This window comes from Phycodurus eques, chromosome 5 (assembly GCF_024500275.1).
Source record: "Phycodurus eques isolate BA_2022a chromosome 5, UOR_Pequ_1.1, whole genome shotgun sequence".
Lineage (NCBI taxonomy): Eukaryota > Metazoa > Chordata > Actinopteri > Syngnathiformes > Syngnathidae > Phycodurus > Phycodurus eques.
Window position 1 is genome coordinate 18,810,319 of NC_084529.1, and position 25,192 is coordinate 18,835,510.

At 40.6% G+C, this 25,192-nt stretch overlaps 2 protein-coding genes across 4 annotated transcripts; both read left to right on the forward strand.

The window, feature by feature from the left end:
* Positions 1-1,241: 1,241 nt before the first annotated feature.
* cat (catalase) lies at positions 1,242-15,305 on the forward strand. Its single transcript, XM_061677923.1, has 13 exons — positions 1,242-1,415; positions 2,666-2,837; positions 4,520-4,630; positions 7,537-7,667; positions 8,404-8,508; positions 9,877-10,002; positions 10,201-10,392; positions 10,869-11,021; positions 11,487-11,625; positions 12,359-12,489; positions 13,078-13,185; positions 14,401-14,484; positions 14,638-15,305. Exons 1-13 carry the CDS (start codon positions 1,350-1,352, stop codon positions 14,698-14,700), a joined length of 1,581 nt encoding a protein of 526 aa, XP_061533907.1. The 5' UTR covers positions 1,242-1,349; the 3' UTR covers positions 14,701-15,305.
* A 1,488-nt stretch (positions 15,306-16,793) lies between these two features.
* Positions 16,794-24,975, forward strand: ifitm5 (interferon induced transmembrane protein 5). Of its 3 annotated transcripts, XM_061677924.1 has the most exons (6): positions 16,794-16,813; positions 17,118-17,186; positions 18,245-18,318; positions 19,617-19,647; positions 19,772-20,026; positions 22,119-24,975. In XM_061677924.1, the coding sequence occupies exons 4-6, from the start codon at positions 19,639-19,641 to the stop codon at positions 22,338-22,340; spliced, it is 486 nt and encodes a 161-aa protein (XP_061533908.1). In that variant the 5' UTR covers positions 16,794-16,813; positions 17,118-17,186; positions 18,245-18,318; positions 19,617-19,638; the 3' UTR covers positions 22,341-24,975. The 3 variants fall into 3 exon arrangements, with proteins under 3 accessions (XP_061533908.1, XP_061533909.1, XP_061533910.1); XM_061677925.1 differs by lacking the exons at positions 16,794-16,813; positions 19,617-19,647 and having other exon boundaries at positions 16,828-17,186; XM_061677926.1 differs by lacking the exons at positions 16,794-16,813; positions 18,245-18,318; positions 19,617-19,647 and having other exon boundaries at positions 16,828-17,186.
* Positions 24,976-25,192: the final 217 nt, after the last annotated feature.

The window sequence follows — 25,192 nt, forward strand, 5'->3', positions numbered from 1 at the left end:
GGAAATTCAATTTATATTTTTACATCTAATCTAATGAAAAACATGATTTAATTGAATTATTTTTGTGTTAATTTAGAAGACTCACAGGATAAAGACCAATAAGTATCTAATTAGCTAGCTTGATTAGCAGCTGGCTAACTATTTGTTGTTTCCAACCACTTATTTTACATTATCATATTGTAAAAACATGTCTTAAATATTTAGATTTTGTTATAACTGTTTTTATTTTTGTTTCTTTTGAACAATTATAAATGTAAAAAACGATGTCCTTGTTTAATAGGGATTGAAATTGTTGTTAGCTAGCTGGTAAGCCATCTACCGTATCTCATTTCACAATTCCATTTTTTTATGTTTTTATTTGTATTGATCATCAATACAATCCTTAAATAAAATAAATTTTGAAAATGAGTATAGTAAATAAATGTTTGTGTCTAATATGTATCTAAAGTCTACCTAGTTTAGCTGGTTAGCAATCCACCGTGTATTACAAGCTATTTTGCAATGTCCTTTTTTTCAAATCTGATTTAGTTTCCATTTTTGTGTTTATTTAGAATAACACTACATAAACAAACACAAATTTTTTTACGAATTAAAAAAAGAATCAAACTAACTTGCTATCTATTATATCTCACTAGCTAGTTTATAAGAAGACATTTTAAATGTGAATAAACAAATACACATTCTTGTCCAATAGGTACTTAAAGTCTAGCTGTACTCGACTATCTCACTGGCTAGTTTACAGTTCCATGTTATTTTTTTAAATCTAAGTCTAATTTGTTTTGTATTGGTTAATTTAGAATTATCACTCAAATAAATGTTAAACATTACAATAAATAAGTACCCTTGTCTAGCTTTTGCTAGTTATCCAATGTATCTGACTTAGTGTTTTAAAATTCCATTTATTATTTTTTTTTTATCTCATTTGTTAGTTTTTCTTTTTCTTTTTAAAATAATCACTCTATTACATTGTTAATGTATAATAATAATAATTAATAATAAAAATAATGAAAAACAATTGAGACCTTTGTCTTAAGGCATCTAAAGTATCTAACTGACATGAGGTTATTCATTTTGAGCCTCGGACAACAGTTCAATCGAGCAAGTCATTTATTGAAGTCATGAAAGTTACGTGACGTCATATTTGGGTTGCTGCTTTTCTTCTCGTCCCAAAAGTAGCTCAGCGTCCTGCACGGCGACCAATCAGAGGCGAGGAGGGCCGCTGAGGGGCGGGACAAGATCGAGCAAAGTCCGGAAACAGAAATAAATAAATATATGAGACGACAAGCCTGTGAGGATCATTTGAGGTAAACACTGCGGTTGTTGGTTTTTGGTTCACGAAGAACCTCGACATGGCTGACAGCAGGGACAAAGCATCGGATCAAATGAAGACATGGAAACAAAATAGAGCCTCGCAGGTTCGTACCAGGTCGAAATGGGTGACTAGCTAACCCTTGTCAGATCATCGTCAGTTGTTAGGCGTCGCTAGCCTATATTTATATGAAAATAACATCCAATATTACGAAGATGGTGACACTTATTCTGTCATTGCACTCAGTGTTGTGTAGCGTGCCTTTGTCTGCATCGTAGCTAGCTGTTTTGCAGTTATTCTGGCCTAAATAACAAATGACAGACCTGCTAACCGGAGAAAAGTAATTGAGAGAATAACAAGTAGTTCGTAGTCCAGACCGGAGGTATTCATAACCAACGGACTTCAACCTTGTCCGTTATATAAACAGACCAAGCAGCCAATTGTTACGTCTTTGAGCACTTCTACTCACCAGAGGTGACAAAAGTACTCAAAATCGTTACGTAATAGTACATGTACCTTTGTAAAAAAAAAAAAAAATATATATATATTAAAAAAAAAAAAAAAAAAAAAAGACATACTGAATAGTACTGAAGTACAAAAGTAAAAAATGAATACTTGTTTTACTAACTTGGCATTTGGCACAGCAGGAAAAAAAATAATCTCTGCACATAATAATAAAAAAAATAATCTCAATAGTGTCCCTCTTTTATTAACGGGCTAATCAAAACATGGACCCATAGTTTTGCTTACAAAAATGCTATATTAGCTCATAACAACTGGAAAAAATACACTTTGTGTTTTTTCAGATTCGATTGACCATTTTTAAGCGCCAGAAGATGATGTTTTTTAGGCAGGCACAAGACACAACACGTTTGGCATTAATCATTCTTGGCAATTCTCTGAAATAAGGCCATGGATGTGAACTATCTTGCTCCTCCGAATCTGTTGCCATCATAGTTCATGCTCCCTGGGTCACGCTCCTGCATGTCGCGGCTATTCCCGTTTTCTTCTCATCTTATAAGACTCCAAGATCTCAACGACAGTTGACGTTACCGCTCTGTTTTTGTTGTTGGAAAAAAAAGAAAAAAAAAAGTAATTTGCCTATTTTGAAAAAAATTGTCGAAAGTACAGATAGCTCTCAAATTTAGGGAGTCAAAATAAAAAAGTTGTCTGAAAAATAAATACTTAAGTACAAATGTACCTGAAAAATCTACACTACGCCTTTGTGCCTCTTATCTGTTAAGCAAGTATGTGGGTCTTTGAAATGTCCAAAATGTTATCGTAGCACATTATTTGGGTTATGTCCGCAAACATCTGCATGAAACAGACTCCTACTGTCAATGCTGTGTGCATCAGAGGCCCGAACAGCTGACCACCGGAGGCGGCCATCCCATCGGAGACAAGCTGAACCTGCAGACGGCCGGACCGAGGGGCCCCCTCCTGGTCCAGGATGTGGTCTTCACAGACGAGATAGCCCACTTCGATCGGGAACGCATCCCAGAGCGAGTGGTGCACGCCAAAGGGGCAGGTGACATGACCGACTCCCTTCAAAAGTCGTTTGGCTCTTTGTGCGACTTGACACAGCTGTGTTTTTTTGGGGGGAGGCTTTTTGTGTTTTGTTTTTTTGTAAAGGTACAAGTGATGGAGGTGCCGTTAATCCTACAGCCTAATATGGTGCAATTCATTGATTTTATTCAAATAATTCGAGTCTATTTCTCAAGATGTTTTTTTGTTTGTTTGTTTGTTTTCAGGTTTTGCAGTCATTCACTGCTTACAAAAACATAATAGCTCCTGCACATAGAGGTGCTAGTTTACAAAAGAACAGTCATCGTCACTACTTAGCACTTTGGTCGCTATATATAGTGATTTTTCTGAACCCTGTAGCGACTATTTATTTATTTTTAAAAAAAAAGAGAGACTAGTGACTTTAATTCCCAAAAAATAGACAACATGAGCTGAATCAATTTAAGTTTGTTGTCCGAAGTCAGTCTCGAACATTGCCAAAGATGTGGTGCCTTTTTCTATCGTGCAAGAGGAGTGATTTATTCACGTTTGGTACTTTTGACCCGAGGTATGTGCGACCAAGTCGCACATACCTATTTTTACAGAATCACCTTGCCTCACAAGCCGTGCAGTTTTACAGCTCCTTTTGATAAATTATTGAGCATTACAAAATGTTAATTCATCAAGGATTATGTTTACAGAATTGTAATTAGATGTTTACATACACTATCTGAAAAACTTTTTTTTTTTCCTTATACATTAAAAGGCTTTTTTTTCTCAGACTAAACGTTTCCTGTTTTTGTTCAGTTAGGATTACCAAAAATAGTTCTGTTGATTAAATGCCAGAATAATGAGAGAATGTTTTTTTTTTTTCTCTCCCCTCCCCCCAGACAAGTTTTCTTTACTCCAATTAGTAATGAAGTCCAATTTCAAGTACAATTAAAGCATCTAGACATGTCGGTGTCAAACTCCTTTTTGTCATGGCTCACATCATTGTTTCCTTTGGATGGCCATTATAATTGTGAACCCATATAAATGTATATTTGCCTCATTTTAATCCATCCATCCATCCATTTTCTGTACCGCTTTATCCTCACAAGGGTCGTGGGCGTGCTGGAGCCCATCCCAGCTATAAGCCAGTAAAAAATTGTTTGATAAATACCAATTCAATAATTTTTTTAAAGGGGCTTTGGTAACAAAAGAAATGCTTGCAATATCTCACCTTTGCACAATGGTCATTGCACCTGACTATCTATTAGTCATTCCAACTGCTCTCGTTGCTAGAGAACTCTGCAACTTTTTGCACACTTGTCAAAAAACAATAAAAATTGTACCGGCATTACCAGGTTACTATCAACCTTTTATTGCTCAGTGACAGTTTTTCTCAATGTCTTTATGTCTCAAAAGTATTCTCTGTCAATTGAATGTCTGTTGTCGTACTAGAGCGGCTCCAACTACCGGAGACAAATTCCTCGTGTGTTTTTGACAGATTTGGCGAAATAAAGATGATTCTGATTATTAGAAGTGAAGACAATTTGGAATTTTAGTCTTTTAGCAAGAAACACAAAGTCGACGCACATGATTTGCTTTCGTGGGCCACAGAGAATAATATGGCAGGCCGGATCTGGCCCGCAGGCCTTGAGTTTGACACCTGTGTCTGAAAGGATTTAACCATGATTCAAAGAACATTTCTCTGTGTGCACACAGGAGCGTTTGGCTACTTCGAGGTGACGCACGACATTCGCCGCTACTGCAAGGCCAAGGTGTTCGAGCACGTGGGCAAAGTGACGCCCATCGCCGTCCGCTTCTCCACAGTGGGTACGTGTACATGTCTATCGAAAAACCTTGGTTACCTCCCCCAAGCACAGCCAGAGCTTATGTTTTAGTTGTTTGGAGGTTACAGTTAGGATAACACATAAACATCATTTTTCCAAACTTGGTAGTTGAGTGAAGCTCGGGACAAGTCAGAAGCCTTTAAAGGAATAATATAATCAAACATGTTAACAATTTTAAACCGTTTCCAGTGTGTCTTAATAATTATTCAGTCAAGACACACCCAGGATAAATAATTATTCTTAGAGTAATAGTAAAAGTAAGTAAAGTAGGTACAGTTACATCTCTATAAATTCAAACAATGTCAAAATCTTAATTTACTTAAGTAGTTCAATTCATTGGCACGGTGGCCCGACTGGTTAGAGCGTCTGCCTCACAGTTTTGAGGATCGGGGTTCAATCCCCGGTCCCGCCTGTGTGAAGTTCTCTCCGGGCCTGCGTGGGTTTTCTCCGGGCACTCCGGTTTCCTCCCACATCCCAAAAACATGCATAAATTGGAGAATCTAAATTGCCCGTAGGTGTGCATGTGAGTGCGAATGGTTGTTTGTTTGTATGTGCCCTGCGATTGGCTGGCAACCAGTTCAGGGTGTACCCCGCCTCCTGCCTGATGATAGCTGGGATAGGCTCCAGCACGCCCGCGACCGTAGTGAGGAGAAGGGGCTCAGAAAATGGATGGATGGAGTTCAATTCATAGTGAAACGCAGAGATGCACAACACACTCGGACTGAAATATTTTTATTTTTATTTGTGTGCATAATTTTGATGATTATAGCTTACAGCAAATAATGCAGCCCTGTAATCTGAAGGAGGTTACCGACTGTAAGGTAGTGGTAGGGGAGAGTGTGGCTAGACAGCATAGGATGGTGGTGTGTAAGATGACTCTGGTGGTGGAGAGGAAGATTAGGAAGGCAGAGCAGAGAACCATGTGGTGGAAGCTGAGACAGGACGAGTGTTGTGCAGCTTTTCGGGAAGAGGTGAGACAGGCTCTCGGTGGACAGGAGGAGCATCCAGAAGACTGGACCACTGCAGCCAAGGTGATCAGAGAGGCAGGCAGGAGAGTACTTGGTGTATCTTCTTGCAGGAAAGGAGAGAAGAAGACTTGGTGGTGGAACCTCACACTACAGGAAATCATACAAGGAAAAAGGTTAGCTAAGAAGAAGTGGGACGCTGAGAGGACCGAGGAGAGGAAGTTAGAAAGACATTAAAGAGGATGAAAAATGGAAAGGCAGTTGGTCCTGATGACATTCCTGTGGAGGTATGGAAGCATTTAGGTGAGGTGGATGTGGAGTTTTTGACCAGCTTGTTCAATAGAATTCTCGCGCGAGAGAAGATGCCTGAGGAATGGACGAAAAGTGAGCTGGTGCCCATTTTTAAGAACAAGGGTCATGTGCATAGCTGTGGGAACTATAGAGGAATAAACTTGATGAGACACACAATGAAGTTATGGGAAAGAGTAGTGGAGGCTAGACTCAAGACAGAAGGGAGTATTTGCGAGCAACAGTATGGTTTCATGCCTAGAAGGAAGTACCACAGATGCATTATTTGCCTTGAGGATGTTGATGGAAAAGTAGAGAGAAGGTCAGAAGGAGCTACATTGTGTCTTTGTAGATCTAGAGAAAGCCTATGGCAGAGTACCCAGAGAGGAACTGTGGTACTGGATGCGTAAGTCTGGAGTGGCAGAGAAGTATGTTAGAATAATACAGGACATGTACGAGGGCAGCAGAACAGCGGTGAGGTGTGCTGTAGGTGTGACAGACGAATTTAAGGTGGAGGTGGGACTGCATCAGGGATCAGCCATGAGCCCCTTCCTGCTTGCAGTTGTGATGGGTAGGCTGACAGATGAGGTTAGACTGGAATCCCCGTGGACCATGATGTTTGCAGATGACATTGTGATCTGCAGTGAAAGCAGGGAGCAGCTGGAGGAACAGTTAGAAAGATGGAGGCATGCACTGGAAAGCAGAGGAATGAAGATTAGCCGAAGTAAAACAGAATATATGTGCATGAATGAGAGGGCTGGTGGGGGAAGAGTGAGGCTACAGGGAGAAGCGATAGCAAGGGTGGAGGACTTTAAATACTTGGGGTCAACCGTCCAGAGCAATGGTGAGTGTGGTCAGGAAGTGAAGAAACGGGTCCAAGCAGGTTGGATCGGGGAGAGGAAGGTGTCAGGTGTGTTATGTGACAGAAGAATCTCTGCTAGGATGAAGGGCAAAGTTTATAAAACAGTAGTGAGGCCAGCCATGATGTACGGATTAGAGACAGTGGCACTGAAGAGACAACAGGAAGCAGAGCTGGAGGTGGCGGAAATAAAGATGTTGAGGTTCTCTCTCGCAGTCACCAGGTTGGATAAAATTAGAAATGAGTTCATCAGAGGGACAGCCAAGGTTCAATGTTTTGGAGACAAAGTTAGAGAGAGCAGACTATTTTTCCTTTGGACACGTCCAGAGGAGAAATAGTGAGTATATTGGTAGAAGGATGATGAGGATGGAGCTGCCAGGCAAGAGAGCTTGAGGAAGACCAAAGAGAAGGTTAATGGATGTTGTGAGGGAAGACATGAGGGCAGTTGGTGTTAGAGAGGAGGATGCAGGAGAGCTTACATGGAAAAGGATGACGCGCTGTGGTGACCCCTAAAGGGACCAGCCGAAAGGAAAAGAAGATAGCTTACAGCAAATGAAACCCCCAAATTTACCATATCTAGAAACTAGACTATTACGTAACAAACAATCAAGAAACAATGCAAATTATTTTTATTGTACAAATTAGGCAGGAATTTGCCCTCTGAAAAATATTTTCCAAAGTGTTTATTGAATCAATATAATGTATGAGAACTGAGTTTTCTACCATATTCTATTTTCTTGAGATGTATCTGTCATGTTGAGTTCCACTGTATTCCAGCGGGAGAATCCGGATCAGCGGACACTGTGCGGGACCCTCGAGGCTTCGCTGTCAAGTTTTACACGGATGAGGGCAACTGGGACCTGACGGGCAACAACACACCCATTTTTTTCATCAAGGATGCCATGCTGGTGAGTTTTATCTCGAAAATGTGACTTCAATACAAGAGTTTATTCATGTAGAATTATGACTTTATTCTCTTGGAATGACAATTTTAATATCATAAAATGATGACTGTAATCTAAAATATAAAATGTTTTATCATGAAAATATTCAGCTTTTTTTCCCTCGTTTGATAACATCTTTAATCTTTTAGTGTAATTATGCTTTTCTTTCCAGAGAGGTTATTTATAAATAGTTTATTTATAATATCAACCGTCTTTCTCTTTTTCCAAGATTTTTATTTTTAAAGAGATTTTGGTCTATATTTTATTTTTTATCGACAGATGCCCCTCCTGAAAGATTGTTATTATTATTATTACGTTGTTGTTGTAGTTTATTAAATTCCGAACATCCCAAATAAGCGATATCAAAATTAGTATTGCAAAAAAGGAAACCTAGATAATCCTACCCCCTTATTTACCATATTTGTAGTCATCTAAAATATAATAGTCAGTGGTAATATGCATTACCCTATAGTGTAAAATAAACTAATTGTCCTGTATTTACAGGCTAAAATATTTTTTTTTACATTGATTCACCACTAACTTATTCTAGCATTTGTATTTGGCTGTTGATCTTGAGGCTGGAGTGCCCACTACAGAGAAAAAAAGAAATGCAATATATTGAATATACACACATACGCTATCATTCTATTCAGCAGTGGAAGACAGGTACTGACCGGTGATGTTTTGCCCCCTCGTGCAGTTCTCCTCCTTCATCCACACGCAGAAGCGCAATCCTCAGACGCACATGAGGGACCCGGACATGATGTGGGACTTCTGGAGCCTGAGGCCCGAGAGTCTCCATCAGGTCAGCGACATGCGGCGCGAGAGGCAAAATAGTTTGATTGAGTGAACATTTATATGCATCAACATGCAGTACAGAAAAAATGAAAAACTTATGTTAATATTATCCCATTCTGAAACACTTTGTGCTGCCAGTCTGAAAAGCAGTTGGAGAAAGTAAAACCAATTTAAATCATACATTTTAAGTTAAATTGTCCATGAAGAGGTGCAAAATGAATTACATACATGCGTGCCTATTATACTATATGTACAATCTCCACATATATATATTTATTATTTTTGTCTTCATGGCAGTACAACAATATATATATATATATATATATATATATATATATATATATATATATATATATATATATATATATATATATATATATATATATATATATATATATATGTGTGTGTAAGGCTTTTACACGATCAGGATTTTTGGGGACGATCACCAATCTATGAGTCTATTTACAGTATATACAGTATTTATTGTATATACTTGTGTACTGTATACTGAGTATCTTCAAAAGTATTGTCTAGCATTTTAGACAAAAGTTAAAACATCAATGACTTCTAGGGGGCATTCAAGATTGGTCACTGACATAAATTTAGGTCAAATGTACATTACAACATGACAAAAATAATGGGTGCTAACTTACTGTAATTAAATTAGTGTATTGTAATTAAATTACTTTAACAAATACTGTTAATGACTTGCTTACTCTAACTTTCTCACTGTCCCGGCTATATGGACGGTGTTGTCCAGCGTTTGCGTCCATTTGGCTTTTCCTTTTTATTGTTATTTTTTTGAGGGGGGGGGTTCTCTCCATGCTGCGTTCAAGTAACGCAGCATGTTCCTCCTTGTGCACATTCTTCAGGTGCCCGATCAAATTTGTTGTGTTGAAGCATTTAGATGACGTTCCCCACGACGTACTTCAGTTGTGGACAAACTGCAAATAACTTGCGTGTTGACACCGCAAAATAGTCCCACACCGACGACGTGTTTTTTCACCGACAAGATTGAAAAAAAACTTTATTCGCCACCAGATAGTTACAGTACTACACCACAAGACATGTGACAAGGCTAAAAATAAACTAGCTTTTGGATTCATACAGCAACGTGGAGAAAATGTCTTTTGTGGAGTCGATCGATGACGTCATTGATCGGATCGGCCAATTATGACATGAAAAACGATCGACCGATCAGCATAAAATGCTAATTATCGGCCAATACCGATCAGGTCGGTGTAAAGTCTAATATATATCACCCCTTATCCATACCCTGTGTGGAGCATATGTGTCTTTTAATCTGGTTTGCGTTTGGATATTGGTTTAATTTTGAAAATAAAAGAATGACATGTTTTTGTCTTTTTACGTGCAGTTGTCCTTCATGTTCAGCGATCGAGGATTGCCGGACGGCTACCGCCACATGAACGGCTACGGCTCGCACACCTTCAAGTTGGTCAATGCCGACGGAGAGCGCGTGTACTGCAAGTTCCACTACAAGGTCACTTAAAGCCTTAAACTCACCCTTACAGGAGACATTATGCATTTTTCTTTCACAATTCAAGAGTTCCTAGGTCTCTTGACGGGTGGGCAGGCACTCCAGAGACCCAACTCTTGATATTTAAGCCATTAAGAATTCATTTTTTTTCTTTAAACCTCCAACACAACCTCATGCAGTTTGCAATTTGATGTGTTTTAGACAGACCAGGGAATAAAGAATATGCCTGTGGAGGAGGCAGACCGCCTGGCTTCCACCACCCCGGACTACGCCATCGGAGACCTGTTCAACGCCATCGCCAACGGCAACTACCCGTCCTGGACTTTCTACATCCAGGTCATGACCTTTGAGCAGGCCGAGAAGTTCCAGTTCAACCCCTTTGACCTCACAAAGGTACAAAAGTGCTTATTAAAAAATAAGAATTCATGTGAAAACTTAGTTTAACCATTAGCTGTGCGTTTGGACAAGAGTAGATCGCAGATCTTCAACAAGGTCTAACGATGCTAATTTGGAGCAGTTCCAATGTTTACCTTCTTAGGTACCCACAAAATCATCAGCATCGGTTCTGTAACACTTGTTAACTTCCCAGAGGAAATAATGTAAAATGAATTCATTTTGTCTTTAATCACTCGACAGGCCATATTTGAACATTTTAATAATCTTTAATGGCCATGCAAGTGTAAAACGAATATACCATTTAATAATAAAACTGAAATAAAGTAAAACTACTCACACTGCGAAGATGCCAGACGTAGCACGCACAGTAAAATGGCGAGCTTTAATCAGTTCTTAAAGGTTAAATGCAAATGTATTTAACTTGAATACAACTGAACTAAAAAAAAAAAAGTTCAAATCACTCTCTCCTTCAGGTGTGGTCGCATAAACAATACCCGCTGATCCCTGTGGGCAAAATGGTCCTGAACAGGAACCCGGTCAACTACTTCGCCGAGGTGGAGCAGCTGGCATTCGACCCCAGCAACATGCCACCGGGCATCGAGCCCAGTCCTGACAAGATGCTGCAGGTACAAGCAGCACACATGTACATACACTTGAGAATTGGTGGTATCGTGAGCGCTCCCTTTATGTTAGGGAACGCTACATATTATGATAATATAAGGTTAGCTAAGCAACTAACAACAATCAGTGTAGTTACGTCAGGATAATTTCGTTAAATAAGAGACTTCTTTGTTGTTTGGAGGTTAGTTTCCCCTCGACAAGCTGCAGTATTACGTGTGGGACTTCATATTATTACCCACAAAGTCAGCGCATTCTGTTCGCAAAATGATATTGTGCCAAATACAATCAAACGTTGTTGTTCAGTCTTAACTGTGGAAGTTAAAACGGTCGGCACAGCTCCAAGCAGCACACGATTGAGTCGTCTTTCCTCGGTGACTTTCCCGCATCTGACATAGCGGCGATGCCAACATACGATTCAGCACTCAAAGCGGCCTTTATTGGTCTCACAGCCCACCTGTCTCCACGCTCAGGGTCGCCTCTTCTCCTACCCGGACACTCATCGGCACCGACTGGGCGCCAACTACCTGCAAATCCCCGTCAACTGCCCATTCAGAGCCCGTGTGGCCAACTACCAGCGCGACGGCCCAATGTGCGTGCTTGACAACCAAGGTCAGGTGACTCAATAATTTGCTGCATTTTAGCTAAAAACAAACAAAAAAAATGGGTAAGACAACTTTCCATAGGGAAAGTAGTTGAAATTGTGAAAAAAAAAAAAAAAAAAGCCCAACAGCAGGTATCAACTTCCCTGAGCAATTAAGCAATCACCACTTATCATGAGCTAACACTAATATGTGAATCCTGGACTGTTGCACCCGTGAGCGATGTGGGTGTTTCAAACAATGTAGTATGTATGCTGAATAAGATATCCTTCATTGATCCCAAGTACAGAGTGAAGATGGTTTTAATGAGGCTTTCTCATGCATGCATTACTCCTTGATATCCAGTAGAGGTCGCCATTTGCTACTAAGGTTTTTTTTCACCTCACGTCACTCATAATGAGTGTACATTATAGCGACGTCTTTGTATGAAAAAGAACCGAAACGAGGATGATTTATTAGCAAATAAATTTTTTTATTGAATACTTGACATAAAGAAAGCCTGCATAAAATAAAAAAGCATGCCCGTTACAGAGCGTACCATGTCATTGCAGTGTCAAAGGGGGTTTCCAGTTGTGTCACACATCAAGTAAGGGGCCCTATGCGGGGAATTTCAGACACATTGTCGTCACTGTGTCTAAAGCAATGAATTTTGTTTCATCATTGATATGCGCAAATGTACCGGTAAGTCTTCTATTGGCCCTGTGGCAGCATGTCTGATTACACATATGCCGTCTGTCCTCCAGGTGGCGCTCCAAACTACTATCCCAACAGCTTCAGCGCTCCAGACAGTCAGCCTCAGTTTGTGGAGTCGTCATTCAAAGTGTCCACCGATGTGGCGCGTTACAACAGCGAAGATGACGATAACGTCACCCAGGTAACCATTGTGTCACGTTTAAACAGGATGTGGTAAAAGTACAAATAAATAGCATACAGCCATAACCTACTAAGTGCACAACATTAATGTTAAATGTTACTCACTCAGAGATATTTACTCCATTTATGTTCAGGCTATAGGTAAACACTAAACCAACTTCAGTACTTTTTAAAAAAAAAATCATAATTGTTTATACCTAGCAATGCTTGTAAAGCTTTTACTCTGATAATAAATATTGAAATATTTGTTAATATTTCGAAGATTAAGTTAAAGTCACCCAGGTAACCATTGTGCCATGTTTAAACAGATGTGGTAAAAGTACTCTCACTCTGTACTTCAATAGAAGATACTTGTGTAAAAAAAAATTAAAAAAAAATAACTCAGAAACTAAAATACAACTGATTCACCTCCTGTCCTTAAGTAAAAGTGAAAAAGTAAAGACTCTGACACACATTTCAGCACAGAATGAAAAAGTAAAATCTTTAGTTTTGTCCCCCGTGTTTCCTTGCCGATCTCAGGCTGGACAACGGGATTCCGGTCAGATTTGAGCCACTTCTGACTAACAAGTGGTCGTGTGCCCCGTTGCAGGTTCGTGCCTTCTACACGCAGGTGCTGAACGACAAGGAGCGTCAGAGACTTTGTCAGAACATAGCGGGCCACCTCAAGGGGGCGCAGCTCTTCATCCAGAAGCGCCTGGTAAGTGCATATAGTTCAGGAGATGGGCAAACTTTAGTGCTTAAGGGCCACATTTTAATTTTGAATTAGATGAATGGTACATGTAAAATAGCTAATATTGATAACACTGTAATTTCTCATGTATAAAATTATTTTTTTGGGTCTAAAATGTCAGTAGAAATCGAGGGTGCGTATTATACATGGCTAGAAGGAAAATTACCAAAATTAGTCAGGCTTAAACTAGCGAAAATCAAAGCAACAAACCTCCCCATTACTACCGCTTTGCGATTTACTTTTTATACTCATATACCCAGAGGTGTCAAGTGTTCCGGTTTGGCCATATTTTGTTATGGCCACTTGCCACGTGCTCCGCTGTTCCAGATGAGTCGAAAATGTTCCGGAGAGGACATGTTACGCGATAGGTTCACTTGGAGTGTGTTAGGGAGTGAGAGAGAGAGTGGCTAACACGCATTTGAACTCCAAGTACAGCGGCTTGTAATTGGCTGCCACAAGATTTTGCCCTTACCAATAAATTACGAAAAAGTTTTTGGATGATTCATCGAATCTTCCTCACGCATGACGAACGTGCGGGCAGCTCCACTGCTGCGGCTGGCTAACTAGCGTGGCTAGACACGGTGCTCAGCTGCCCATTTTAAAGTCACTAATCATCGCCTCCATGGTGGCGAAAAAGCTGCCATTCTGAAAAGTATCATTTTCACAAAAGTAGGACGAGGAGTAATTAACAGAAGACCATTTAGCCGTGCTAAACCGCTAAGCTATTGTGAAATGTAGCCACGAAACACTAAAATTAGTGCTTTTGAGAGCTTCAGTACACTTTTCACAGAAATCTGCTGTTACAGCCGAGAATAACCAATTATGAACAGCAAATTAGTGTCTAGAGAGAAAATGTAACACACAGCCACACACAGGACAGTCCGAATGTTTCCAGAAATGAGTTAATACGTTATCGTATACGTCAGCCAAGAGGAGGGGCCTCTAAGGTTAAAAGTATAACTACATATAGTATTTGTATAGTAATTATTTATAATATAAGCAATTGTATTTGTTTGTTTGCACATTAGAGTGCTGAGTTCTGATGTTTACTTTGAAATTGTTAAAATGTGCAAATGTTCTAAATTTGTCGTGCCTGGCCAGGAGCTCAGCACCCTAAACCTCTGACTCTCGAATCGCCCCCTGGTGTGGATCTCTCTTAAGTTGTGCTCTCTGATCATTCAGGTGGAGAGCCTGAAAGCCGTCCATCCAGACTACGCAAACAGGGTTCAGAGCCTTCTCAACAAGTACAATACGGAAGCCCAGAAGGTAAAACCACTCTAAAGATTGACAGTTAGTTTACATGCCAATTTGCTCAGTACTTGGAGTACTATTAATTTGCATTTTAGCAGGCTAATGTATTATGTTATATTATGTATTATATATGACTTTATATCACTTTTGTCGCTCTTTGTCTCTTAGAACGCTGTTCATGTGTACAGCCGTCCAGGAGCATCGGCCGTCACCACTTCATCCAAGATGTAAACATATTTCCAGCGGGAGCTCATTCCCTGACAGCAGTCACAATAATAACTACAACAAAGGACAAGAATCAACAGATCATAAACCAAGAAAATGCTAACAAGGCTTCAAGTGAAATGAAAGTAATCCACTGATTTCTGCTTTTGTTGGATTCGTGCCTTCGTCGGTCTCAATGAACAATAATGATTGTTGTTGATCGTCTCTGTACGAGCAGTTCTAATGTTAGCGGACCCCTAACCCCATCCATTGCCTCAAGAAAGCTTGTTCATTTACAGGAAGCAAATATATTCAAAGCACCCCCTCCCCTGGTCTAAAAAATGCTATGAAGAAATGCCATTCTTATAGTAAAAGTCGTACTTTGATCTCATACCTGACTGAACCGCTGGCCAGAATACAAATGCCATAATCGTCTTAACGCTTGCTTGCCAGAAAAACCTTCATCTATCTTGGAATATGTTCAGAAGTACAGCACAGTGCCTTGTCTGTCACATTTTAAAGTGTGAGATGGGTGAAAAATAGTGATGGTCGTGTATTTGTAATGTTGCCTAATTAACACTTCTTGATTGGGACATAAAACAGTGCTTTTATTAATAAAATGCATATCAGCATCTTTTTAGTTGTCCTATCTTTTATTTATATATACGTGTGTCTATATGCACACATGTCAAACATAACTTCAAACATAACCTTGACAGGTATTCAGGGTTTAACATTGGCCTGTGCTGAATGAATTCACAATATTTCCTATTGGGAAATAATTTTGCCAGCAGAACGTGTTGCAACACATTGTGAGTGTTCACCATGTTCAATGTTGTGTCCTTTTATAGTTGCGTCAAAAAGTCAGCCACCTCATTTCCTGTTAGCATTCAAAAAAAAAGAAGAAAGAAACTTGTATTTGACTTGACATTTGAGACGCACACAGCAATGTACCCAGCAGTCAACCCCTCTGTGGCAGTCCCGATGCAGACAGTGAGCTCTGACGGGTACCTCGGCCCCCCTGCCGGGGCACCGGTCAACGTGACCTCGCAGCGGCCGCACGACTACATCATCTACTCTCTCTTCTCCTTCGTCTCCATGGGGAATCCGTTCTGCTTGGGACTTGCTTTTTTAAAAAAAAAAATGTTTTCTGTTGTTAGTTTGGACATTTTTTATCTATTAAGTTTTAAGGGGACTTCATAGAAAATATTTAATTCAAATCCAATAAAAATGTTTGTAATGTGCATGAATACACATACACCTCCCACTTTTATTCCTACATTTTTGTTTTCTAATGAGCCTCTGGCTAAAAGACAACTTGGGTTGAGGTGGATGGATTGAGGTTGTTGGGAAGAGTGGGCCCGCGCTTTACCCCAAATTTGTACATACCGCTAAATCGAAACACAGTAGTAGCCTATCACTAACCTAAGTTAACAGTATTAGTCATAATTGCAGGACCTATTTTTATGGAAAACACTAACAGGCCATGAATATAAAACTATTAAATGTTCCCTTGATCACAATGGATACATTACAGACCCAGACGCTATAGGTGAAAATCCATGAAAGAAAAGTTTTTCAATATGGTTTTACCTCTTACACACGTTTTTAAACACATTGTAAACATATTTGAACGCAAAAAAAGAATGAGCAAGCAAGACAATGTAGAGGAAAATACTGTACAGTATTGATAAGTGCTGTGTGCTGTTAATACCCCTAGATGGAAGTAATGCCTTAAGGACTACCATAGCCAGTTGTTTTGTTAGGAGTGAACGGGAATAAAGTTCTCAGCACATTAAAAGCGTAACTCCGTCCTTCCTGAAGCATACATCTTCCTCTGGCGCAACGGTCGCTACCAGAAGACTTCCAAGATGCAGGACGCTTGGGTGCCATCGAAAGCCTGTCAGAGGATACGTCATGTTACCAGCAGCCAATCAGAGCACAGGATGATCTAAATCACACAGAACTATGTACCCGTAAATAGTTATTTTATCTACATAATTTACTTTTGAAGACCTAATTGGTCCACGGTTTTTTTTATAATTTGGAACTATACACCAGATATATTGGTGTACAGTTCAACTTGAATAGCATCGAGCAGAGTGGCGCAGCGGAAGCGTGCTGGGCCCATAACCCAGAGGTCGGTGGATCGAAACCATCCTCTGCTATGATCACTTTTAACCTCCCCTAGCGGAATGTTTATTTTAAATGTTTAATATTTTCCATATCAAAACTCTCTTTACTAAGACGTTAGCTAAGTGTTAATTTCGCTTCCTACGTCGAATATACACGTCACCCGCCAGATGATTGACATATCACGGGATTGCACGTCTTGTCGAAAGGAACCGTTTGCACTTTGAAATCAGTGATGCCTTTGGACTGCTAAATCCCTCCTGTACAGTTGGCGCGATGTACCACAAAGAGTTGTAATCCACGTTTATTAGGAAAAGAAGAAGAATCGCCACAGAAGAAGAGGATTTGCCCCCAGAGCCAATCTACGACGTCATTCCAAAGTATGTTTTACGGTGGTGTCCTAACGAGTCACTGTTTAAAAACGTGTGTTCAGATAGGTTTTGCTAGAAGCCACAGGCATCGAGCTAAAGTTAACATTAAGTTACGCCTCATGGCGTCTACACATGACCGGTGTCAGCTTCCAACCTCCACTCCACATGAACGTGCACATTTAATTGGGGTCGCTGCTTATATTGACGTGTTTCTCCAATGATTTTAGAGGAATGAAACTAGCAGACAATCGGCCACCTAGCTGTTTCATGCTCTGTTGGCGTCAATGAAATATGACGTGAAGGAGGGTGGGGTTTTTATCCTTCACGTTTTGCCCTTTGTTATGCGTCTAAACTGTTGGTATGCTGATATTTTTGTTGAAAAGCTTTAATACTGACACCGCTACAGTGTCAAAAGTGTTGCTGTTACATTTTTTCTTTTCTTCTATGCAGCATCTTATTTCATGCAAAATGTACCGCACAACAGGCTAGTTAAAAACACTTAAGACAAACTAGTGGAGTGCTTTCAAAGAAAACTTCAGGAGTTGAGGGCATCACAAAAGTGCTGTTAATGAGCTTCACATGTGTAACTTGTTTAAAAAGCATAAATACTGCAATTCAAGGTAATTCTACCTTTATATTTCAGATTGTGATTTTTTTGATTGTGTCACCAATTTAGCTTGTTTAAAATCGGATTAGCCTACCTGTAATTGAGTGAATTCTGCCTTTTTATTTAAGTATGTATTCTGTTTTATTTTATTATTCGATTCAAGAAATCTGCATTTTTTTCAACTACAAAAAAAAGAAGTCTGCGTTTTTATTCATTAAAAAATGAAATAATTTTGAGTTGCTAAAGAATGTCGGTTGCGACTTAATGACTAAGTTAAATTTTGGCTCCCGAGGCAAAACCAGTTGGGAACCACTGAGTAGCTGAATGTTTGAATATGAAACTTACAACTACAGTGGTCTATTTCCCCTGACATGTTTTAGGCTTGAAGTGGGGATTTGATAACATTGTGCAATTGTAAGTCATGCTAAGAGTTACAAAACTGGCCATTTTTTTTTCATAGGGTCCGTTGAGAAATGAAAAGACAGGGGGGCAAGATACATAACTTATTTTTAAAGAGAAGCAAGTCAGGCAACGGTAAGGTGGACAGAGAGAGTGTGAGTGAATGGCTCGTGTGTGTGTGTGTGTGTGTGTGTGTGTGTGTGTGTGTGTGTGTGTGTGAGTGAGTGAATGGCTTGTGTGTGTGTGAGTGTACGTGTGTCAGTGGATAACTGTGAGCGGGTTACTCTGTGATTATTGACAAAATTGTTGCAGTTTTTGAAGTTGTGTTTGTGTGTACATTGTCTTGTAAACATTGTTAAAAATGTTTAATTTATGTGCACAAACCTCACCTGTATGCTTAGTATGTACATTGCAACATTTAGAGACTGATTGCAATTCGTTGGTTGTGAAACAAATTCATTGTCATAGTCCGTGGACCCCCTGAAATAGCCTTGGCCACCCCCTGGCCACCCCAAGGATTAAAGTCTAGCTCTGCCACCGAAACTACCATTTTATAGACGTACCGTACGTACCTTAGAGTATGAGAAACTGTTGAAATTGACTCTAACCGACCAGCAAGGGGTGGTGGTCCTGCAAACCTCTTTCAACTTTTTATTTACTCATTTATTTTCTTACTCTCGTTTATTTGTGACATTTATGATATTTCCAAATAAACTGTTAAGGGAATGGGTAGTAGTTCATAAATGAAAGATAGGCGGTGTGATGGATTGACGAATTAAAAATAGATAAAAGATTGAAAGATATATGGATAGATGAAGGGGTAGACAGTTGAATACTACAAGGACAGAAAATGGACGTTGTATGGGTGAATGGGTATATGCTAAAAGACTATGGTTGGATGACGGAAGGGTGTATCAAAGGGTGTATTGACAACTGGATGGATGAAAAGGTGGGTGAATGGTTGGATGGATAAATGACACTGATAGATGGACATTTAAATGGATAAAATGACATGGACAGATAGAAGGGAATATTGAAATGATGAATAGAAAGACAAGGCAGACAGATGGACAAAAGGATGTTGAAAAAGGATGGCTGGATGGCCAGATGAGAGGCTCAATTGAAGGACAGTTGGATGGATGGACAGATTATAACTAAAAAGAGATGGCTAGATGAATGAATGGTACAGAACGGTACAACAAGAGATAGATGGTGGCTGGATGGATGGGTGGATTGAATAATTGAAGGACAAGATGGACAGTTGAATGGCTTATTGAGTTCTATTGATGTATGTGATTGACTGGCAGAAGAGTTAAGGCCTTTTCCGATTATGGTTTGAATTTCCTCCCATCTGCACATTAAACCTGTATAAAAAAGACAAATTCCATCCTCTCCCTCAAAGTTTTCTGTTTGTTGGCTGCTGCTTATTTTAGGTTCTGTCAGGCTCACCACATAATGACAGAGGTGCAGTATATGAAAGGCCCATGCCCATGTGTCGCCTCCCTTTTCATCGGCCCATATAAGCCTCTTGCTTGGGGGGCGGGGGGAAGTCTTCTCCACTCAATCTCCTTGCTTGCTTCCCCAAAAGAAAGCCAGGCTCGAGCAGTGTCAACCGGACGAAACCATGGACAACCATTCGTACAACCATTCTTACAACTTCCCCTCCGACTGCAACCCACTCACCAACTGCAAGTCTGCCCGCAAACCGGCGGGTTCCACCGTGGTCAACATGGGCCAAATGGGCAAGAACCCGCCTCGGGACTACATCTTCTGGTCTCTGTGCAACACGTTGTATGTGAACTTCTGCTGCCTAGGATTCATGGCTCTCCTGTACTCCATCAAGGTAGGAAGACAATTCTGATAGCATGTAAGAAAGACCCTTGGAGAACTGGTGGAAAACATGTTCCCCATCCATAGTTTACTTCAGGGTTTGCGTTGCATTGTTGCGGTCTTCAATTCTTTTTAAACTTAATTCATGTTGTTAGCCTGACAGCAAAAAGTATTTTTTTAACATTTTCAAAACAAGAAAAAAGCAGCGGCGGCACGGTGGACGACTGGTTAGAGCGTCAGCCTCACAGTTCTGAGGAGCGGGGTTCAATCCCCGGCCCCGCCTGTGTGGAGTTTGCATGTTCTCCCCGTGCCTGTGTGGGTTTTCTCCGGGCACTCCGGTTTCCTCCCACATCCCAAAAACATGCATTCATTGGAGACTCTAAATTGCCCGTAGGTGTGCATGTGCGAATGGTTGTTTGTTTGTATGTGCCCTGCGATTGGCTGGCAACCAGTTCAGGGTGTACCCCGCCTCTTGCCCGATGATAGCTGGGATAGGCTCCAGCACGCCCGCGACCCTAGTGAGGAGAAACCGCTCAGAAAATGGATGGATGGATGGAAAAAAGCAGCAGGTTCAACAAACCAGAAGAATCCAGTTGTCTCGACTGATTGCCATGACCTGGATGACTGAGAATCTAGACCTAAAGAAAAAAACGCAATTATGAGCAAGCCAATTGAGATTTTGTATTGCTATTGTTATAGTAAGTTTAAAATGACATAGGCAATTATGCTACTAGGCTAACAGTAAATGTATCAGAAACGATCCTAGACATTAAGCCTTCAAAAATACAACCAATGGAGCCAATAAATCGATTTACATAGAAGAAGAAACTACAGGGTGTAGAAATATTTTCAAGCACCAGCAGTGGACTGGCCACGAGTCTCTAATTAAAGACGCTGAGTGGCTTCGTCTGGGTGGTTAAAAATGGCGTAATTGCCATGTTCCTGGTGGGCGAGCGCTCAAGAGAAATTAGAGAGGGAAGAAGAAGAAGCCTGCTTTGCTCCAAAACTAAACAGCTGTAACAGCATTGAACCTGAGAGGCGTCAGAAGAGCAGTGGTTAAAAATGACTGAAATGGGTTCATTGGTTGGAGAAAGCCTAAACCCAGAACTAACCCCATGTCTGTAGAAGCATGTCACTAGTCCTAACCCAAAACCCAAACCCATGTTGCTGGCTCACTCTAACTCAAGTCCTAACCCTAACTGTAGTTTTAAAACTAACCCTGAACCCAGATCCTAACCCAGGGGTGGGCAAAGTATGGCCACTGCATACTTAGCAACAGTCTCGTGATCATGAATACACCCCCCCCCCCCCCCCCGTCCTCAAATTGGTTTATGAAAATGTATTACTTCATTATTATAATCATTATTATTTTTTTAATTCATTTACTCCATGCCTTCATCACATCTCAGCTGGATTACTGCAATCCACTTTCCTTTGGAGTCAGCCAGTCTTCCCTCAAGCGTCTCCAGTTGGTTCTAAAATGCAACTGCTGAATTGACCACCCAGTGGACATTAGACAAGCCCCTCACTGTCCATTTTTTTTAATCCTACTAGCCCTCGCTCAGGTCCTAAAACTAACATTATCCTTACCCTAAACGGATAGCAGTAGTAGCATGTTGTTAGCTCATACCCTAAAACAAACCCAAATCCGTACCAGAACCCCGAGACTATCCCCAACCTCTCTTGGTTCTCTTGGTGATGAGCAGTGTTGTGCTCGCATCAAACATACCTTTGGGAATTATGGCCCAAAAAATTCAACCTTTGTTTTATCAGACAATGACACTTTTTTTTGTTTTACCATTACACAACACTGCTCATCACCAAATGAACACACTTGTGCAACCACAATGTCTGCGTTGTTTATTTTTACTTCTCTGGGAAAGATTAAAAAACAATTAAGTTGTACGAGTCACTCGGTGGAAAAAGGTTTGAAATCATTTATGTTGGTTTCGTTTTTTATATCACAAAAACCTGGCATTTAAACAGGGGTGTGTAGACATTTTAATATTCATTGTGCCTCTCTCTATTTACATCTTTTATTACATTGGGTTCTCATCTGAGGAGGTTGGAAAACGTAACAAGCAGTTACTGTTCTAACCAATCAGGCCCGGGACCAGAAGACCCAGGGTAACCTGCAGCTGGCCCAGGAGTGCTCCGATAAAGCCAAGTGGTACAACATCCTGGCGGCCGGCTGGAACCTGCTGATTCCTCTCTTGGCCGTCGTCCTGCTCGTACTCCTGCTGGTCCACCTGGGTTCCTCTCAGGGCTCCTTCGACTTCCTCGGAGAAGACGGCCTACAGAACTTCCTGAAACTCTTCAGCTGGTAGACGGACGGGATAAAACAACCCACCAAGTTTTCACACTCATCGCCCAATTTGATTTGATTTGAAGGAGAAGCGACACCGCGGCGTCATTTGCAGGCAGTTCAGCATCCTGGAGGTCTAGATTTGTGCTGAGCCACCCAATCAGATTTCGGATGATTCTATAATGGCGAGTGATGCGGCAGTAACACGATATACAGGAAACACCCGCTATGTGTGGGATAGGGAAAAGCCACCATTAATTGACACTTACAAAAAATGTTTGGAATTGCATATAAGGGGCAGCAAAGTACCATTTTTCTGTTAGACAAAACTATGGACTGACTAAATGAAGCTCCACCCCGCAGTTTAACATAAATAAGCGACTAGATGGTGCCAAAGCAATATTTTCTCAACAAATAACAGAGGATAGGTAGCCCAAAAATCCGCAATTAGTCAAATTTTACAAATGCCAAACCGCAAATATGCAGGGGTTCAGAGTCACCATCTTCGGGAGAAACATTAGCACAGACAGCAGCATTTAAAAATATTCAGGACAAATTAAGATCAATGACCTAAAACCAAATTTTGCATTATTTTGGATTGTTGCAATCCTTATCGTAGTAAATTTTGAAGCTGCGTTTCTTGAAGTATGTTTGTTGTTTTATTTATTGTATTTATTCAGCCCGGTCGCCTATGAATTACCTTCACACGACTTAACCCAATTCTGACTTTTGTTTGGAAACATTTTTATCCATGATGACAACTTGTGATTGGTCGTATTCAAAGATTTGTTTTTAACGACGTCTTACATTGTGGGTGGGTTTGTAATTCAAAGAGACGCAGCTGATTCAAGTAAGGAATCATTTTTGGGAGGAAAGAGAAACACTACAGTCAAATTATTGTATGTATTCATTGTGGGCGGCACAGTGGTCGACTGGTTAGAGCGTCAGCCTCACAGTTCTGAGGATCTGGGTTCAATCCCCCGCCCCGCCTGTGTGGAGTTTGCATATTCTCCCCGTGCCTGCGTGGGTTTTCTCCGGGCACTCCGGTTTCCTCCCACATCCAAAAAACATGCATGGATTGGAGACTCCAAATTGCCCGTAGGTGTGAATGTGAGTGCGAATGGTTGTTTGTTTGTTTGTGCCCTACGATTGGCTGGCAACCGGTTCAGGGTATACCCCGCCTCCTGCCCAATGATAGCTGGGATAGGCTCCAGCACGCCCGCGACCCTAGTGAGGATAAGCGGCTCGGAAAATGGATGGATGGTATTCATTGTGATAGCATATACAGAGTGTCCCCCAACATTTAAAATATGAATATCTTACATTTGCTAGGCATGCAAATTTTAAATAGGCTTGTGTTGAAAAATACAAGATTTATTCCTCAAAATTCCAATAGATAACCGATTTTACGAAGACACTAATCTAATTTCACTCGAATTTTAGCAGCATAGAAAAACAAGCACGATAGCAAATGTACTGTGATTTTCTGTCTTCATACTGAGCGGAGGAAACATGAAATGTAGATTTTACACAACTTGTTCAAATTTGAGATCATTTGAGCGACAACTGGCTACGTTATTAGACTAATAAATTGTGTCAAATTTTTAGGATACCCTGTTTGCAGTATATTATGTTTTGTTTCCTTTCTTTTTTTTTGGATCACTTTGAATAAATCCGCTGAAGTCAGTGTTATGCTGAACAAAAGAAAAAAAAAAAGTTTGAAAACTCATTAATTTATTTTTAAACTTTTCAAGACATTTTTTAAATTCAACTTGTTGACTCACGCCAGCTTCTCTGTTGACGTTTCTTGCTGCACGCCTTTCCTTTCTAATTGGACTGGACTCGATGTAAAACCTGTATTCTTGTGGTTCTGCCAGTGCACCTACACCCTGCTTTTAAACCGCCAGTTACTGATCCCGGGAGGTTGTAATTCCCAGGCGGGTCCGCTCCTTCCCTTTCATCCCGGCCGTGTCCAAATATATATCTTTAGATTACACACAGAACATTTGCAAGCTGTGGGCCGGCCAGCTGAAGAGAGTTAGCTGCTCAGAGGAAGCTTGACCGACTCGTTGAAGCTATGTTTACACTGTGTTCCCGGTGGCCACGGCAGCCCCCATTTTCCTGAAACGTAGAGCGCTGTGGGAGTTTGGCCATTTTTTGCCCCTTCGTAACACGTCTTGCTAAGATTTCTCACGTTTTGTCAAGGCTTTTTGTGGATGAAACGTGGACTTTGGCGCACGTTTGTGACCTCAGCCCACTCGAAAGAAGCTCCCCTGCCTCCCTCCAGAGTCGGCGTCAGCGAGGGGGAAACATACTGCCTCTCAACAAATGTCTGATAATAATAGGTTCCTGTCAACAAATCATTCCCTCATCCATCTCATGTACCTGAACTTTTCCATTCCACTACGGACCGCCTCCACGTTTTGATATGGTTGATACGGTTTGACTTCGTACTGCCACATTCAGTTTAGTTCACGGCACGTCAGTTTGTCGCGTTGTCTCGTGGCCATCCTATTTTGTCCACGGAGGCCTGAAATTGGTCCGCTGGGATCTTAGTATACATAAATGCCTTATAGTTTCACGTTTAATGTCAATGTCAGCAAAATAACAGAATTTCTCATGCTTGTACAAGTCAATCAAGAAGTTAGCTGGTGTTAATAGTGACATGTAAAAATAAAATATTCATACTTAATTTGAATGATGAATTATTCCTAAAATAATGCACCTTTTACTCAAGAAGTAACTCTCAGTTTCAAAAAGGTTGTTGAATATAACATCACGCCATCTCGTGTTTGTTGTTGTTTGTTTGGATTAGTTTAATAATTTTGTCACAAACAGATTTTGCAAGAAGCTAATGCCAAATATATTTTCGTC